The sequence below is a fragment of the Acanthopagrus latus genome, chromosome 3 (assembly GCF_904848185.1).
Source record: "Acanthopagrus latus isolate v.2019 chromosome 3, fAcaLat1.1, whole genome shotgun sequence".
NCBI classification, from domain to species: Eukaryota; Metazoa; Chordata; class Actinopteri; order Spariformes; family Sparidae; genus Acanthopagrus; species Acanthopagrus latus.
In genome coordinates this window covers 12561240-12578289 of record NC_051041.1, presented here as the reverse complement: position 1 = coordinate 12578289, position 17050 = coordinate 12561240, and the positions used below count along the sequence as shown (strand labels likewise).

The 17050-nt window shown below is 40.4% G+C and overlaps 2 protein-coding genes across 5 annotated transcripts; both read right to left on the bottom strand.

Moving 5' to 3' along the window:
* Positions 1 to 922: 922 nt before the first annotated feature.
* On the bottom strand, positions 923 to 10707 carry mapk15 (mitogen-activated protein kinase 15). The gene is made up of 14 exons (XM_037092721.1): positions 10143 to 10707; positions 8119 to 8217; positions 7762 to 7791; positions 7104 to 7194; positions 6558 to 6688; positions 5216 to 5379; positions 4930 to 5069; positions 4765 to 4822; positions 3508 to 3645; positions 3178 to 3283; positions 2773 to 3085; positions 2330 to 2460; positions 1998 to 2150; positions 923 to 1868 (listed from the first exon to the last, which is right to left on the bottom strand). The coding sequence occupies exons 1-14, from the start codon at positions 10230 to 10232 to the stop codon at positions 1683 to 1685; spliced, it is 1830 nt and encodes a 609-aa protein (XP_036948616.1). The 5' UTR covers positions 10233 to 10707; the 3' UTR covers positions 923 to 1682.
* A 1633-nt stretch (positions 10708 to 12340) lies between these two features.
* Positions 12341 to 16931, bottom strand: vps28 (VPS28 subunit of ESCRT-I). 4 transcript variants are annotated; one of them, XM_037093041.1, is made up of 10 exons: positions 16864 to 16931; positions 15879 to 15942; positions 15739 to 15767; positions 15433 to 15470; positions 15239 to 15328; positions 15042 to 15147; positions 14829 to 14930; positions 14339 to 14392; positions 14165 to 14256; positions 12341 to 13520 (listed from the first exon to the last, which is right to left on the bottom strand). In XM_037093041.1, exons 2-10 carry the CDS (start codon positions 15916 to 15918, stop codon positions 13400 to 13402), a joined length of 672 nt encoding a protein of 223 aa, XP_036948936.1. In that variant the 5' UTR covers positions 15919 to 15942; positions 16864 to 16931; the 3' UTR covers positions 12341 to 13399. The 4 variants fall into 4 exon arrangements, with proteins under 4 accessions (XP_036948936.1, XP_036948935.1, XP_036948933.1 ...); XM_037093040.1 differs by lacking the exon at positions 16864 to 16931 and adding an exon at positions 16567 to 16590 and having other exon boundaries at positions 13382 to 13520; XM_037093038.1 differs by lacking the exon at positions 16864 to 16931 and adding an exon at positions 16216 to 16353 and having other exon boundaries at positions 13382 to 13520.
* Positions 16932 to 17050: the final 119 nt, after the last annotated feature.

Here is a 17050-nt window from a genome sequence, read left to right as displayed (position 1 = left end):
AAACATCTTCATTTGTTTTATCAGCAATCAGATAAAAAAACTGTGATTCTGATAATCAGTCAACCAACAGTGTACAGTATATGTAAATATAGGTATAAGTATATGTACTTTTACCTTTACTTAAATACATTTACTGCCAGAAAAAAAAAGTATTTGTAATACTTTAGTACATTTAATATCAGCCTCTTTAAGAGTACTTCATACTATCCATATAGGTGTATTTAACATATATCAAAGTAATAGTTTGACACAATATCTTTGTTTTTTTTTACATGTTTCAAATGTCTGATGTGTAAGCAGCTCCTTCAGACTGATTTCCCCCCCAGACTTGTCATTTGGTCTAATTTACTGTTAATAATTGTTTGAAGCTGAAAGAACTTTGTTTTGTTATTTCTTTTCACTCCATTTATCATCTCACATGCCCTCAGATGTGTCTTGTGACCCACACGATTAACTGTGTCAGAAGCAGATAAACTAGCTCCGCCTCGACCAACAACAGTCAAATACTGCTTACACATTGTTGCATCAGAGTGAACAATCAAAAAAATGTAATATTATATTCAGCAGTGGACATTTTTCTGCTCAATAAGCTCACTCCTGTCAGTAGAGTAGAAGTTGTACTTTACTTTGTAATGGAGATTTTTCACGTTAGATTAGTATGTTTCCAAAACTAAAGGATCTGAATTTTCCACCTCTGTTTATTATCAGACTTTATGGTGGTTTGCTGCCAGAGTTATCCATGTTTGTTAAACATTCAACAGGGTTCAAGAAACACAAATCTTATTTTCTTACACATTAAACAACACATTAAGGGAACAAGTTGGCTTATTGCTGCTGTATTATTCACATGAAACATAATTTCATGTTGCATATAATCAATTAAAAACAGCTATTTGCATATTTTACAGTGATTCTATGTCTGTCTGAAGCCAGCTGACTTAATGTACACACACCATTAAGCCTAGAGGTCATTAGCTGTGAACATGAAACAATCTTGGCTGGTAATAACCCTGTGATGGGCAGAAAGCGTTTGTGGGCACGTATTTGTAATAATTACAAAACACAAATGTACAAAAACAAAAACATCCACCCTTTTTCTCTATTAATGTAGTTGAAGCAGTTATGAACTTTAATGTACCTGCGTGATTCTTTTTGGGTTGTATCCACGTTAAATGCACGCACTGTATGTCCGTTGGGACAAAGGTTTTAATTTAATGTAATATATTGTATATTTAGCATGTGAAAGCTAAATATTTATCTACCATTTCAGCTGATGAGTTTCTGAATTGGTGCACACCTACTGATGCACATAACATGGGCCTTTAGGGCCACTAAAGGTCTGGGGCCTCAGGGAATTTGTCCTCTTTGTCCAGTGATCCAGCCTTGTGAGAATGCTGTTTAGCAAAAACATTTAAAAGACATGACACACATGTACACATTTGCACAAACTGTTAGTAGAATTTGATAAATGTCATATAAGTCACACTGGATTTTTTTTAAAACATGTATTCATTGTCACAGACAATGGGTACAATCTACACAGTATACAAGAGGTGTTTAACCGTACAGTCTTAAAAGTTTCTTTGCCACGAGACTAACATCCTGGTACAAGGCAAACTTTGTTGTGTGTTCAAACAAATGTGGCCCACGCGCAACCGGTGAAATGACAACAGTATCCGGTTTTAAGGGCGGCTTTGAAGCAGATTGTCCAGGTCAGACTTGTTGATGGTACCGTAGGCCTGCGAGTAGCTGCCCAGTTTAGCCCGAGGGTCGCCCGCTGCTACCACATTACAGTTGTTCTGGAACACTTTCTTGCTGAACCGTGGCGCTGGCCGGGCCTCGCGAACCTGAGAATTTGACCGCTGGTTCTGCATGGGAAGAAAAAGAAAGTTAGACATGCCACGACAGCCATTACATCTATATCTTAATAGAGCCTCCAAGCTTTAAAATATGTATATACAGTATTTCCAGCATATCCTAAGGTGCAGTGGACTGACCAGACGCGCAGATGTGACGTGTAGCCCTGAAGACAGCGATGGCTCATCCTTACGAACCAGAGGGTTGTTCTGGGTTTGGTTTAAGGTCAAGGAGAAGGAACGGTTATGGGTCACAGGGGCTGAGCGACCACGCTGGAGAATCTGGTCCATGGACTTGTGAGGGCAGGAATGAGAACGAACAAAATGCTGGGTGAGCAATAGCAAGATCATGAGGAGGAGAGAAAGTAAGTGGCCAAAAACAAAGGGTTGAGATGAAAGTGAACAAGATTATGTCCCATCAGGACAAAACAAAACTCAACAGCACTGTCAGTGGATTGAGCTCCGTTGCTTACTACATTAGCATTGGTGCCCTCTGTTGGGGATGTTGCCGCATTTCCATTACTGGTCTCTTCCTCTCGTCTCCTGCTGGCCGCGGTGGAGTGGTAGTAATGAGGAGCGCCAGCTGGACTTCGAACAAAACCATCTGAATGACGAAAAAAGGAGCCTGTGTTTTCTACCTGAGGGAATGTGCATGTTTGAAGTACTTGTGTGAAATAAATGCAGCTGTACTGCTTTCGTTGTGAAAGCATGGACCTCCAGGCTGGGCATTCATGTACATTTTTGATAATGGTGCCTACACAACACCTGCTTTTTCTGTATTGATCCCAAAACATTAGTTCTTTTGATACTTTTAGACATGTTAAATGGTTTATCCCAGAGCTTATTTTCATTTAACCAAAGAAGTCAAACGTTTAATGTCTACACACAGGCAATCTTTCAAAGAACTCACACCTACTTGGGACATGTGTGATGGGGTTGTATGTGAGTTTTCCTAAACCAGGGCTGGCCACTGGACTAGTCTTCTCCTCAGCAGGAGGGGCTGACACATTCACAGGCACAGGTTTGGTGACGCCCATATGCGAAGGCACGTGGTTTGTCTCATCAGCATTTTCCTGTTGTCTTTTCCCCTCATGGTCAGTGTTTGCTCCCTCTTGGTCTCTCTCTGCCATGGCCTTCTCTTTCGGCCTCTCCCCATTACTGATGCAGCCTCCATCCTTTGGCTGTATCAGCCTCAGCATCCCCTGATTAGTCCTCCTCTCCAGCATCATCTGCAGGTAAAGGAGAGGAAAAACAGGTTTTAAAAAAAATTGTGGTATTTACAATGTAAAAGCCCTCTGAACATTTCTGACTCATTTTGTACCTCATAGAGTTTGTTGCGGTACTGGACCACAGATAACTGTACATCATCGTCTACAGGCAGCACTACATCATAGTTAAGAGCTGGCTCCTTGGCTGGACTGTGAAACCTCCAGGGACAGAAAACACAGTTATGGATCAATGATAGCACTTTGTGGGGAATAATACTGACATAAAGGTTACAAATATTGATCTCTCTCTTGTCTTGATCCAACACCAACAGCACATCAAACAAGAGAAATGATTGAATTTGAACTTTTCAGCTAAGCAAACAGCTACAAAAAGATAACAGCTACTAATCCCTGAATCAACCTGAACTCCTCGTCCTCAATACCTGGCCACATATGGGTGCTGGAGGGCTTGCTCGGCAGTCAGCCGCTTGTCTGGGTTGAAAACTAGCAGACCTCTCAACAGGTCGAGGGCATCAGGAGGCACGGACGGCTGGAGAAGGTCCTCAAAAGGCACCTGTGGTCTGGCGAAGGAAGGAAGAGCGATATTTTAAAAGGAGACATATTGTGCTTTCTGTTGTTGTTGTTGTGCATGTGAAAAATCTTGAACGTTTAAAAGGTCAAAGTCTGCACCAACAGAAGAGAGAAAGAGTGTTTCAGACAGGGGGGGAATACGTATTTTTTGAACAGTTATTCATGTGAACCTTTTCTCGTAGTCACCCAAAACAAAATCACGAACCTGAAAATAAACATAATATGCCCCAACAATTTAGCATTGCACTTTTAATCCATGCATTGTTCTACCTTGTCAATCTTGGCCCCTGCAACTGGTATATTATGCCATTAGAGACTAATACCACTAGCCCCAAGTAGAGATAAGGAGAAAGGCAACACATATCTGGAAAGCTCCTTCTTTCCAACTCCACACCTCCAGATTTCAAGTCTGTGGCCCCAGTCACTTGAAACCATTGATCAGACTTTGTGCAGCTTCCCATGGAGTCACAAAGGGCTTTAAATAACTTTTTTGTATTCCGAGAGACCTGTAAACACACTTTGATGTGTGAAGTCGGCCGAGTTCCCCTTTGAATACAAAAAGGCTTGTGGGAGATGGGAGTCAGTGGGATGTGGCCGTGGTATACACTGGAGATTTGACTGAAAACATCAGGTCAAATTAGATATTAATTCATCTAATTCATTTATATTTCATTAGGAGTGTAAGTTTGTCAACAATTGTTTCTGTGCCTTTGAAAGTAAAGAGATATCTATTCACAAACCGCCGAGTCCTGTGCAAAGATCACGATTACAGTAAGGCCTCATCCCTTTTTTGCAACACGTGTCCAACACACACTTTCCAACAAGATGGTTTATTTAAGCTGTCTTTGCTTGGGTCTGAAATTTTCTTTTGTCACCGCATCTGTGCAATAATCCCTCCTCCATCTCCCCGAGCATATTATCAGCCCGTCCGACGCCTGCGACCTCTAATAGCAATCTTTCCAGTGGAGGGGGTAAAAATGTGTTATCACCACACCCTAAACTAGCTGTGTCCCAGGAGTGACGAGGTCAGAGAGACACCAAGCAGCTTGTTGAACACTCTGTATTCAAATGCAAACAAAGTCATCAGTGTGAGGTGAAGATCTGCTTACTTCAGTAACATCCTCTGAATAACACTGGATCCATATTCTGACTTGATGGCGAGAATATCTGTAAATTAAATTGCATTGAATTAATTCATAGCAATGAAAGCTGCTCATTACTAAAAGTAAACAGTGGGGATTTTAAATGATTGGAATCTGGAGTTCCTCAAACACCTTCTGGGCTGGGGTGTGGTATGGCACTCATGATCTTCTCGATTTGGTTGATGGTGGAGGTCCCGGGGAACAGGGCTTTTCCCAGCAGCATCTCTCCCAGGATACAGCCAAGACTCCACATGTCCACACCTTTAGTGTACCTTTTGGAGGAGACGTAGTCTTTCAACAGACTGGTACACTAATAGCAAATTATCCCGACAATTATGAAATCAACTGTCTTTAAGACCAAGCACAAGCAGAGACTGTGGTACGGATACTGATAACAGATGCTCATCACAGTTGATACCTCGTGGATCCCAGCAGGATCTCGGGAGCTCTGTACCACCGCGTCGCCACGTACTCCGTCAGTGCTGGATTCCCACTGTCCTCTTGGATCTGGTTGAGTGATCTGGCCAAGCCGAAATCACACAGCTTGACTACACAGTCAGTGTCCAGCAGCACGTTGGACGGCTGTGGGAAACGCAGGCAAGAGAAACATTCTTCACAAGGACAATAATAGTTTGATTTTCACCCGTCTACAGAGAGGTTAGGACCAAGGTACAAAAACAGAAACTACACAAGGAGTGAAAAGAGGTGGATAGCTGAAAAATGGGGTAAAAAAAAGGGAAGAAATAGTCATCTCTACCATCAGAGGCCATTTTGTGTGGATGTGACAGCAGATTTTCTGCAGACAACTGATTCTGTACACTAGAACAGAATCAGTTAATCGACTAATTGATCTAGGGGGTCGACGAAATGGCCCTAAAATATCGTCACTATCTTTATATTCTTGGCGATATGACAAAATACTGAAAGATATTTTTGGTTCAGAACTGAGAAAGGCTCACAGAATCTTTGGCATTTTTTACAAATAACTTTGTTGTATTACCTCCTTTTGTTGTCACACTACTTAATGTCTTATTTGTTGTAAATCTTTTTTTCTTTTGTAAGGAAACCAGCCTGGTGCTTAAGTTACTTTTGCTCTCCATCATGCTTGTTGTTGCAATGAGTAATTTTATGACGTCACTACGTCAACAAGCTAGAATATTATCATCATCACATTGTAAATTACACCTTTTAATTTACTATGCCATATGAACGATGACTGACCAAAAGTATTAACTAAGAGTAATCTATGAGGACTGAAACTAACTGGTGGTTGCAGCGCCACTTTGAATTCATAAATAAATACCTATTCCAATGGTGAAGTAACAATGAACTTTGCCTGAATTTTAAAGCAACACTTTATAAATTCAACAAAAACATTTAATTAAACTATGATCTCCTCAACCCCACGCGGACGAAGTTTTGTAGTTCATAGTAAGCATACGTGGTCTGTAGTAAATATTGTCTTTTCAAATCAATGTGCGACAAACTTCGGTTGTTGAGGAGAATGCCGAAACGCCGTTTTGCTGTGAAGATCTAGAAATGTTTTGTGGACTACACCACTTCACCTCACTTTCCATCAACAATAGCTCATCAGCAGATTTTTCGTTTCGGTGGAACTTATCCTTTAATATGTGATGTGGTGAGGTACAGGTGTAATGGTGTCATATCAGTTTGATCAAACTAGGAGCCCATTTTGTTCTTGTGATATGTTTGCATGTTCACACAAATTAATTCCCGACTAACACTGTATTATGACGTACCTTTTGGTCTCTGTGGATGACGTTTCCTGAATGCAGGTATTTGAGGGCTTTAAGGAGCTGGTACATCACATAACGTTTGTGGATGTCCTTCAGTAGGGTGCCTTTCTTTATCACTGCATGCAGGTCAGTATCTGATATAATACAGAAAACACAAAAAATATGATGATACTGTCACTGTAATGATTGGATTGCATTCTCAACCGTGATTTTAGCTGAGTTGACTAAACACGCACTCCTCTATAATCACATTCACAAAAGATTCCAATGAAGCAGTGGCTCAAAAACTTAATGACGGAGAGTCACAGTGGAGGTCTGTGCTGGGATGATGATGCTTTACAGTCATGGATTAGACTGCGGCGAGGGGGGAGGCCAAACTGTGGACTCAGCAGTAAGACAGTGCAGCCAGCCAAGGGAAGCAAAACACACACGCACACACACACACACACACACACCTTGGCCTTGTCAGTGCCAAGTTAAACTGCAACGAACCACTGTACCCTCCACTCTTCCCTGTGCTGATCTGTGTGCAGAACTAGGAGCACTCACCCATAAATTCAAAGATGAGGTAAATGTCTTTATCATTCCGTGCTCTGATCACATTTAGAAGTTTGACAATGTTGGGATGATCTCCAAACTCCTGCGCAGAGAACAAGAGAGTTTTTTGAACGACAGAAACCACACAAACACACACAGAAGTCCTACATCGGCTGCTGTGCGGCCGCTGGCAGCCATCGTGTCAACGTTGTGTAAACAGCAGAGAAAGTTTCAACACAGGTTACATAACGGCGGCTGTATGTATGACAACAGCTGATTAAGGGGGCAGTGGCTCAGCTGAAGGTCACATGAATGTAGGTCAGAAAATAAACAGTGTGAAACAGGAGTATGTTGCATAAGGATATAAAGCACACTGTTATCAGCGTGTTCCTGAGACCTGTGTGCGTTTAATACCTGCCTGTACAGCAACTTTCCTTTAGGATGGTAATAAAGTTGTATGAAAACACTAATTGGGGAAAAAGGTCACATGATATGTTGACACTGAGTCTTTTTGAACACCACTGCAGTGTGTCGTTAGATGTGCGCAAGCCTGATTCTGTAGATCATTAGGTCTACAAATTCACTGTCTCAGTCTGTCAGCCTTTATTCCACAAACTAAGAGAATGATTGTGTGACATTTATTGAAGTTAAACACATCTGTTATTGTTACCTGGAGGAACATGATTTCTCTGAATGTCCGCTGCAAAAAAGGAAAAAGAAAATCACAGTTAGGATGTGAACTCTACGAGCAACATGCAGCCATAAACGAGGCACACGCAGGCCTCTTCCTCCTGCTCTATATAATCATTAGCCAAACTCGTCCCAAACTCATGAGGGAGTCCACAGAAACACACTATTTTTAATATGATTTGCTGGATGATTTAAAATGCTTCAGTTTAATTCTTTTTTTTTTCAGGGGTCAAATGCAAAAAAGAAAGGGAAATGTAAGCAGCAGAGATGATGTGACAAAATGAACAAAGCTAAAAAGGTTACAAGACTTTACTGTCACTCGCAACAACTAACACACCTGCGCATCCGTCCTGTTCCTGAAGGCGTCAAAGATCTTCTTCACGGCCACGATCTCACCCGTTTGTCTGTCGACTGCTTTCCACACAATGCCATAGGCCTGAGGCACACACACACACACACACACACACACACACACACACAAAAAAATCACTGGTGACATCAAGTCACCTCCACAAAGCAGGTGGCTTATATTTAGTCAAACATTCACAAAGTTTGAACTTCAAGATGTCAGCCCTGTAAGGAAGAAAAGTGTTGAAAAGTAAATAACACTGATGCAGCCAGAAATGTTGTGATCATTTAGCAGTCCCACTACATATTTTTTCATTAATTTTTAACAGTTATATCCGAGAGTTTCTCTACATAATGCTTTCAAAGACTATTCTATATTTTCATTTTTGATTGATTGATTTATCTGAAGATTATGTTCACGATTAAAGGGGTTCTATGCCAAAATTTGTAGCAATTTACATGTATTAATCACTCTGTCCACCAAACTCTTCATTTCCTATTTTAATGACAAAGAAAAGCAGCAAAACCTTTTCCAGTGAAAACTGACAGAAACCATCAACTGATAATCAAAATAGTTGTAGATGTTTTTTCCTTCTATCGACTAATCAACTAAATGATACTACTCATGTATCTCTTGAGTTTTCTCTTCTTCAAAAACATCAAATTTAAGGACATGGTTCTAAATATATTGTTATTTGTCTTTTAAAACACTTTCTTGGGGCGGCAACTAATGATTATTTTCATTGTCGATTCTTTTCTCAATGAAGTGACTGGTTGTTCAGTTTACAACGTGTAAAAAAAATAGTGAAATGTGTCGATTAGTGTTTCCCGAGATGATGTCCTCAGATGTCTCGTTTTGTCCGCAACCAAAAGATATTCAGCTCACTGTCGCAGAGGAGTGAAGAGACAGGAACATGTTAAAATTTAAGAAGCTGGAATCAGATAACTTTTAATTTCTTTAAAAAATGCCTCCAACCAACCAGCAATTAGCTAAATCAATTGATTTAACTGTAAACAGCTTCTGTGTTTATCGTTGCAGCTCCAACCACGGTGTGTAAATTTGAATTAAAATGTATAAACTGTGCTTATGGTCACCATGTTCCTAGAAATAAAAGGCACGGACATGACCTTCATGTCCTCGATGGCAGCCCCGATTGTGTTGGAGGGGAGAGCCATGGTGCTGATGTAGGCGGCGAAGTCAAGCATAACAGAGCAGGGAGCAGTGACGCATCAGAGCTCGCACAAGGGGCAGCCCTGTCACTGGAGGATCAGATTCACAACAGACTCTACAGCTGTGGTCTCTGCCAAAACCCTGGCTCCAGGGGAAGAGAGTGATGAGCACTCACAGAGGGAGTTTCGAAATAAAACAGTGTCTTCGGAGCTGTAAAAGCACTTTATGTGACTCTTTAAAGCCAGTTAGAGCAGTGCTTTGGCTCCCTGGGGCATCACTGTACAGGACGCCCCCCTCAAACAGGTCCAACAGCTGTGTAACCTGAGTCTCAGCCGGCCTCAGGTATGTCTAGGTAGCCGGTGTGACAGGGGATACGTGGCAGTTGCCACCTGGCCACTTCAAGCACAGCAGCAATTTGTGAGTCTCTGTGGACAGTCTATGGAAAGAAAGAAAAAAAAAACCCAGGCTGTTTTTAGTCTTGTGGCAACCGTAGAGAAAAACAAAAGGGTTTGGACTCTGGAGGGAATAAGTGTCCTCACACATCAGCTGATCCGCAAGGAAAGAGTTTGTCCTGCCAAAGTAAATAAACCCCAGTGCTTACAACACTGGTATTCGCTGAGGACCTTAAGTCTGGATAATTACTGGAATTTCTCTTCAGGCCAATTAAATATGGCTTAAATATGCACAGGTGCAGAGGAGGCTGATACAACATTTTAAGCAAAGGGATCCATGTCAAAGGTGCACAAAGGAGATTTGTTTTCATTTCAGGCCTACAGCTTTGAGCGAATTAACCTCGAATTTTATTAACTCCAGTAAAAATCCACAGACAAACAGTCACTCACCCCTTTTCCAAGCCTCTTCTTGATTTCATACTTAAGAGAAATGTGATCCTCCACCTCAGACACGTTGGCTGATTCATATGTTTTGCTCATTTTCCTTGACAGTTGCTTGTACAGCTCATGCAGACAGCATCACCATACTCTTTGATAGGTCCTCTGCGGTGTTTAAAAAAAACAAAAAAAAACGTCCAGCAAACAGGTGTTGGAACAGCTGATAGCAAGACACAGCCGCAGAATAAACAGCAGAGAGATACTTTCAGTTTGATTAAAAGGAATGTGTCTTGGAGCTGATCTGGAAGCTCACACGCCTCCTCTGGACTTGTGGTCAGACGGCTCCGTCGCTCACCGCTCGGTCAGTCCCTGTCGGCCGAGAAGAAGAAGATTCGTCATTAACTCCACGTATGAACCGAAAAAAAAAGCCCCTTCTGTTTAACCGGACTGCTCCGAATCCTCTAATGTTTGTTCAGGTGATAGTTCGGTCTCGCAGCACAGAGTTTGGATACTCCCACAATGCTGCTGGCGGAGACGGAGAGTTTTTGTCGTTTCTTGTCGTCCTGGCAACGAATACGCTGCCGCCCCGCGTCTTAAAGGAGCCACCGCGCACAAACACTTCCGGGTACAGTCGTCGTTGGCTCGTTTCCACCATGGCCACCATAATTAAAGGTGCACTATGTGGTTTTTGGGGAAGACATTCTAACCAGACGAGGAAGATCTTCATTGACTAATTTGTTCTCATGCCCTAGCAAATGAACAGATTGTCCTGAAAGAGCAATTCAATTTCATACTGTTTCACTTTGCTGATGTCTGGCGGACCCTGCCACCTTTGTACCTTTGAACAGTGTTCTGGGGACCTTATTTTCCTCTGAGAACAGCTTGTTTATTCAGTAATGGGAAAAAAGTATTAACTTCAATAATATTGTAAATATGAACATTTGTTTGAATTAAATAAAATAAATAAATATACAATTTCATATCCGCATGTATTTTGTACTAAGTCTATTCTACACGGTATGTTAAGTTTATCTGTGAAATGCACATAGACTGAAACAAAACCCCAGAATTCACAAGCATAATCATAACATGAATCTAAAACACCGAAAGGACTGACAAACATAAAGCCATCACGACAATGGTCATCTGCCATGCATCTCTTTAAATGTATTTCTATTTCTATTCATTTCTTTTGTTATTTCAATTTTTGAGTGCTTCTCTTGTGATTTTTCATGATTCATTTAATAATTTAGCCTAGATAAATCTCCATATCTATGCAAAATCTGAATATCTTGGCATACTGTTAGCTCATGAATTTTCACCAGGAATCAGTCCAGTTTTGGGTTGTTTTTTTGTATAGTTTTATTTATGCAACTGGTCTAGGCTGCATCATTATTTGTTAATCATATCTTGCATTATTAATTAAAATTATTAAATTATGCAGTGGAGTAAAAAGTACAATATTTCCTTCTGAGTTGTTTTGGAGTTGAGGTACAAAGTAGCAAAACATGGAGATACTTAAATAAAATAAGAGTACATCATAATCATACAATACTTGAGTAAAGTAATTTGTCCCTTTCCACCTCTGCCGTCAACTTTGCCCTCAGTGGTTACTGATCAACACTGGCTAACCCATTAATATTAAATATAACCTCCGACAATAAACAGGGGAAAAAGTAAATGATTCACCTGGAAAAATACAACTGTAAGGCATTCAAGACAATAAGTCAATTTAAGCAGTGAATTTTGTGATCATCACAGCTGGAAAGGAAAAGAAACCACAATCTTTAGATTGACAGATATACGTTTTGTCATTATACTATCAAATCAGACACAGCCCAAAGTTGTTTCATTCCAGCATAGGAGTTAAGGTTAAACTCTGGGTCCCTGAGCATATAATGAAGCTGACATGTATAATCTGCTGAATGCAGTGCACTAGAATTTAATTTGCCCCCTGATAAGTAGATCTGCCTCCAGCTCCCTGTTGCTATAGCAAGTAAATTATATAAAATTAACTCTAAAATCACAGAACGCAATCAAAAGAAAACAATACTTTGTAAAAATAAACAAGGCTAAAAACTGTTAGAAGTAATAAGCAGTGCAGCGAGCAGCCTTTTGTGCGGCTGAACATATTTGGACAATGCAAGGATAAAAATGTTATTTTTAAAAAAAGATCTTATTCACACACAAATGCACAAACACAAATGAAGTTGGAGGTAGATTTTTCATCTTTATTTCTAAAAAGGTGTTACATGCTCTCATTTAAAAATCAAAACTATTATTTACAATGATAAATCTAAATAAATATGTTCTCCCTAATGGTGTTTGAGGGCTGAAACATATTTAGCAAGCAAAATAAGGAGGGGGGGGCGTGTCCACCTCGCTTTTGCCCACTTAATGTGGCCAAACCCTCACTTGGAAATATGGATTACGTATGTTAACAGAAAACAGGGCTACAAAACATACACAAAGAATTTCCTTCCACCATAGTGTCAAATTCATTCATATTCATACTATATTGAAGTGCAGTCTACACATCTTGAAGCTGCATTTATTTTCCATTAACTGACAACACAGGTCAGCTTTTTTTACTCCATCGACAAAAACTATTGTAGAATTCTACAGTAGAAACGTGTGTGATAGAAAAACAAAAGTAACAAATAATGCTAACCTGACCCCACGGAGCAGCTAATGGACAGAATTAGGATACCATAAGGAAAAAAAATATATATTCATCTCCCCAATAATATAAATGCTTTGGCTGTTGTAACCATTTCTTCATGTGCGGACTTTGCCCAATATAATTGTGTCGTGCCTTTTTACTGGTGCTCTGCAAAACTTAAGTATAAAATTAGACCTTTTTGATTTTACAGTACAAAGTTAGACGTAAACTTTTTTGTGAATATACAGCCAATGTTGAAAGTACTTATCACACACGTTTGGCTAGAAAAAGAGGCCAATGGAGCGTCTCACAGCACAGGGCGAGCCTGGTGGGCGAGGCTGCAGGCAGCATGATGTACCAGACACAGTGGAGTATACAAGGCGGTGGAGTTTGGATAGTACAGAACATGAATAAAGAACACAGGATACAAATGGAAAGAACTGGGGGGGGGGGGGATATGAGACAGGAAGCCTGTCCAGCGTAAACCCACTCTCTACCAAAAGCCATGAGGAGAAAGTGTGTTTGGTTTTTCTTTTGTTTTTTTTTAACTTAAGAGATATTAGAGTCAGAACTTTAGATGAATGGGATCAACGATTGGATTGAAGCTTTAGGAGGAGTGAAGGAAGCGGTTGAAGGCATTGTAGGCCGACTCCAGGTCAAAGAGCATCTGGCGCACCTGATTATCATCCAGCTCGTCTGAGGCAGACATGCTGCTGAGGGTGGTCAACCTGGGGAGGAAATAATACACATCAAAAAAAGATGACAAAACTGTCAATGCTTCTGTGCAAGTTTATCACTACTGAGGATCAGTGTAGACACTGAATGCTTAGTAGTTGATTTATTCATTCATCAAATCTAAGTTAAAATTTAAGTTAAACTGGCAATCACCAGCTTTTTTTTGCTTCAGTTTCATTCTGAATTAAATAATGTTGGCACAGTGTGAAAATAATGGCACATTAGATAGACAGATTGGTTCCCTGTACGCTTTGCTTTCAATATGTAATCAGCCTACCCTCTAGGCTTGATTTTTCCGACAAAAATGAAGGTTGCATTGTGGCACAAGGAAAACTCCTCTGTCAATATACAACACTATACAACAGGAGGAGGCATTGTTTTCCCAGGTTGCTTTCCCCATGTAACAGTACAAGAACTGGAATTAAACTCTATACCGCAAAAAGAAGAAAACTTCTGATGGAGGAGGCAAAGGTCAAGAGGGAGAGTGACAGAAACTGAGGTTAAACAAGAGAGTGCCGGTGTTGTGTCAAAAGTCTGAATTTGGAAAGTTGTCTGTGTCCACTTAAGATCCTGCACTGAACTGGAAAGAGGCTTAAAAATAAAAACAGTGTAAATTGGGCTGCCAAGTTTCACTCACCAGAGGCTGACTTTGTCCTTTGCCTCAGAGTCTGGAGGCATGTTGCTCATTCTGTTCATGGTTTCCATCAGTTCCCTCAGGTCTGGCTGGATCTGTAACAATAGAAAGGATTTCGTTTAGTAAATGTTTTAAGTCCATGTAAAATTTGCACACCTTTTAAAATGTTTTATTTACCTCGTCCATGGCCCTGATCTCCAGTCTCAGTTTGTCCATCACAGTGATGAAGAGCTGAGAAGTGGGGTGAGAGAAGCGACAAACAATGACACAAAGCTCAACATATTTTCCAGCCTCTAGTGTCGGCAATAAGAAATGAGAAATAAGATTTATCTTTTTTTTTTTTTTTACAGCCAACACAAACAGGGAACATAGTCTTTGACAGCATCATGCTGTCCATCCACTGACTTTATCAGATGAGTTCAGTTTGAGTTGAGATCAAACTTGGCAGTGGATACAGCTAGCAACATCCATTCATATCCTTCACTGACTGCCCAGATGATGAGCCAAATTAAGTGAAACCACTTCAGCCACTTAGAGCTTGAACTGAAGATACTAAATCATTCTAGAAAAAAATACAACTAAAACAATTTGTAACCTGGCAATCATCCAAAACAAGCCTCCTGTTTGTACTGACAGTTTAATATGATGAAAGTGAGAGAGGACGTACGGAAACTATATCTGCAATGCAGCGGTTTAGGTTGCCCTTGTCATCCTTGATGGTGATTGGCCGATCCTCCTTAATCCTTTCCATGGCTAGTGGGCAGTCAAGCTTGAAAAGAGAATGGCAGGGGTAGTCAGAAGAAAAATATTAAGTCTAAAAAACTGGTAGAACAATTGCACAGTCTATGTTTACAACCAAACACCAGAAGCGAGAACTCACTCTGTACTTCCTGCAGAAATCATCGATGGAGCCCACATCAGAGCCCTGCACCTGTTTGAAAGCAGCCTTATACTGAACCAACAATCTGGAACAGGAAGCGGTGTACCTGAAACAGACAAAAGAAAATACGGTCAAAGTTAAGCCTGGTATTTTTGTCGGTCTTTTTAACAAAAAATATGAACTCAAGTACAACTTACTCATTCGGTGTGACACAGTCCTTGATGTAAGCCTTCTCCAGGGCCTGAAGGGTCTTGACGACAGCGAACAACTCTGCCATGTTATCATACCTTCAGAAACAGGGTTAATAATGAGGTGTAAGAACACGTGATGAATTTCTGGGCAGTGATCTGTACATGTTAGGCTGGCAATTGTTGATAAAGGTGAGACTTACTTTTCTCGTTCTCTTGCATTTTTGTATAGTTTCACTTCCTGAAAAAACACAATTTGATAGATAAAGGCTTTGCAATGGCTAACAAGTAGAATAACACATATTTCTGTATTTATTCCTGGATGCATTTCATGTGGATTGGAACCATAAAATTTGGGGGTTTTCTTCAATGTAAGTAACAGAGAACAAACTGGAAAACAAGAAATAATAGTGTAATGTCATTTCAATAATGATTTTGTCTCTTATATAGATTAAAAGTCATGCTTGCTAAGCCTAACTTGAAACAAAGAAAAGTTTTACTTAGCTTACCTCATATAACTCAGGTTTATTGGCCGGAGCTGTGGGAAAAAATAATACATGCCTTGAGTGACATTAACTGTAATCTACTGTTGAAAGGATGACACCGCAAAATTACCCTAATTTTAGACATTCGATTTGTTTTGTCTTACCTCCTCCCACACCTCCTGTGACTGGTATCCCATGGAACATGATGCTGATCTATCAGAACTGGATCTGAAAAAGACGAATGATACAGTTTGTCTAAACTTTCGTCTGCTCTATGAATACTACAGTGCCCCAAGAGTTTCTGAATTCATTAAAGACAATTTCCAGTTTGCCCCTTTAGCGTTTTATGTGGATACGATCTAAAGAGATCACTGTTGCTTTGAAACACTGTAAATACAACATGTAGCTGCCTAGCCTAGACGGCATACAAGATACTCTGTGTATTTTTTTTTCTTTCTGACACACTTGTTTAAAGCAGTAAAATATTAACCTTATACTTGCCCAAATATGTAAAGCGTGTGGCTTGCTTAGGCAAGAGGCGCGTCACTGTTCAGAGATATTTATAGCACTGCACAGTTCTCAGTCGGGTTAATATATTGTTTCAATCATTATAAGCAGGGGCACCGGAAATTATTCTCAACCTTAGTTTCTTTCGTGTCGAGCTTCCGGGGCAGCTGTCATTTCTTCACAATTCAACTGATGACAACCATGTCACTGTTGTGTCATATCTATGAACAAACAGACTTTGTTCGCTGTTCACATTAGCCCAACCTGGCTACAGCAGCTGAACAATACACTAGCCCACAATGCTTTCACGCGGAGTGTTAAAACTTTACCTCGCTCGATACTCACATTCACTCAAAGAAATGGTTGACACATTGAGAATGAAAGGAAACCTGCTGTAGGCAGTCGACAATCAGCCTTCACAATCTTGTTTTGCCGAACTAGCTAGCCCGAAGTTAGCTTTTGAGGCTAGGTCGTAAGCCACTTCCTTTATGATTTCTTGTGACTGGACCATACAGATACTTTATGGTATATATCTAACTTTTTATCAGTGACCATATATGTGGTAACGGGTAGGGTGTGTAACAATGTACGCCATTTCATTATTATAGTTAAAGCAACGAAATTAAAAGACACTTTACTTACCCTTTCGGCAAACTGCTGTGACGTCAATGTAAACACACCCTTCAGCGAGGACCAGAAGACGTCAAAATATTAGGTGCCCTGTGTGCCTCACTAAAAATGTATTCATTTTAAGATAAATATAGAATAATCAAATATTTTGAGTTGATTTTCGGGCCATTCATATCTACTATTTTAAACGGGCTGTTCC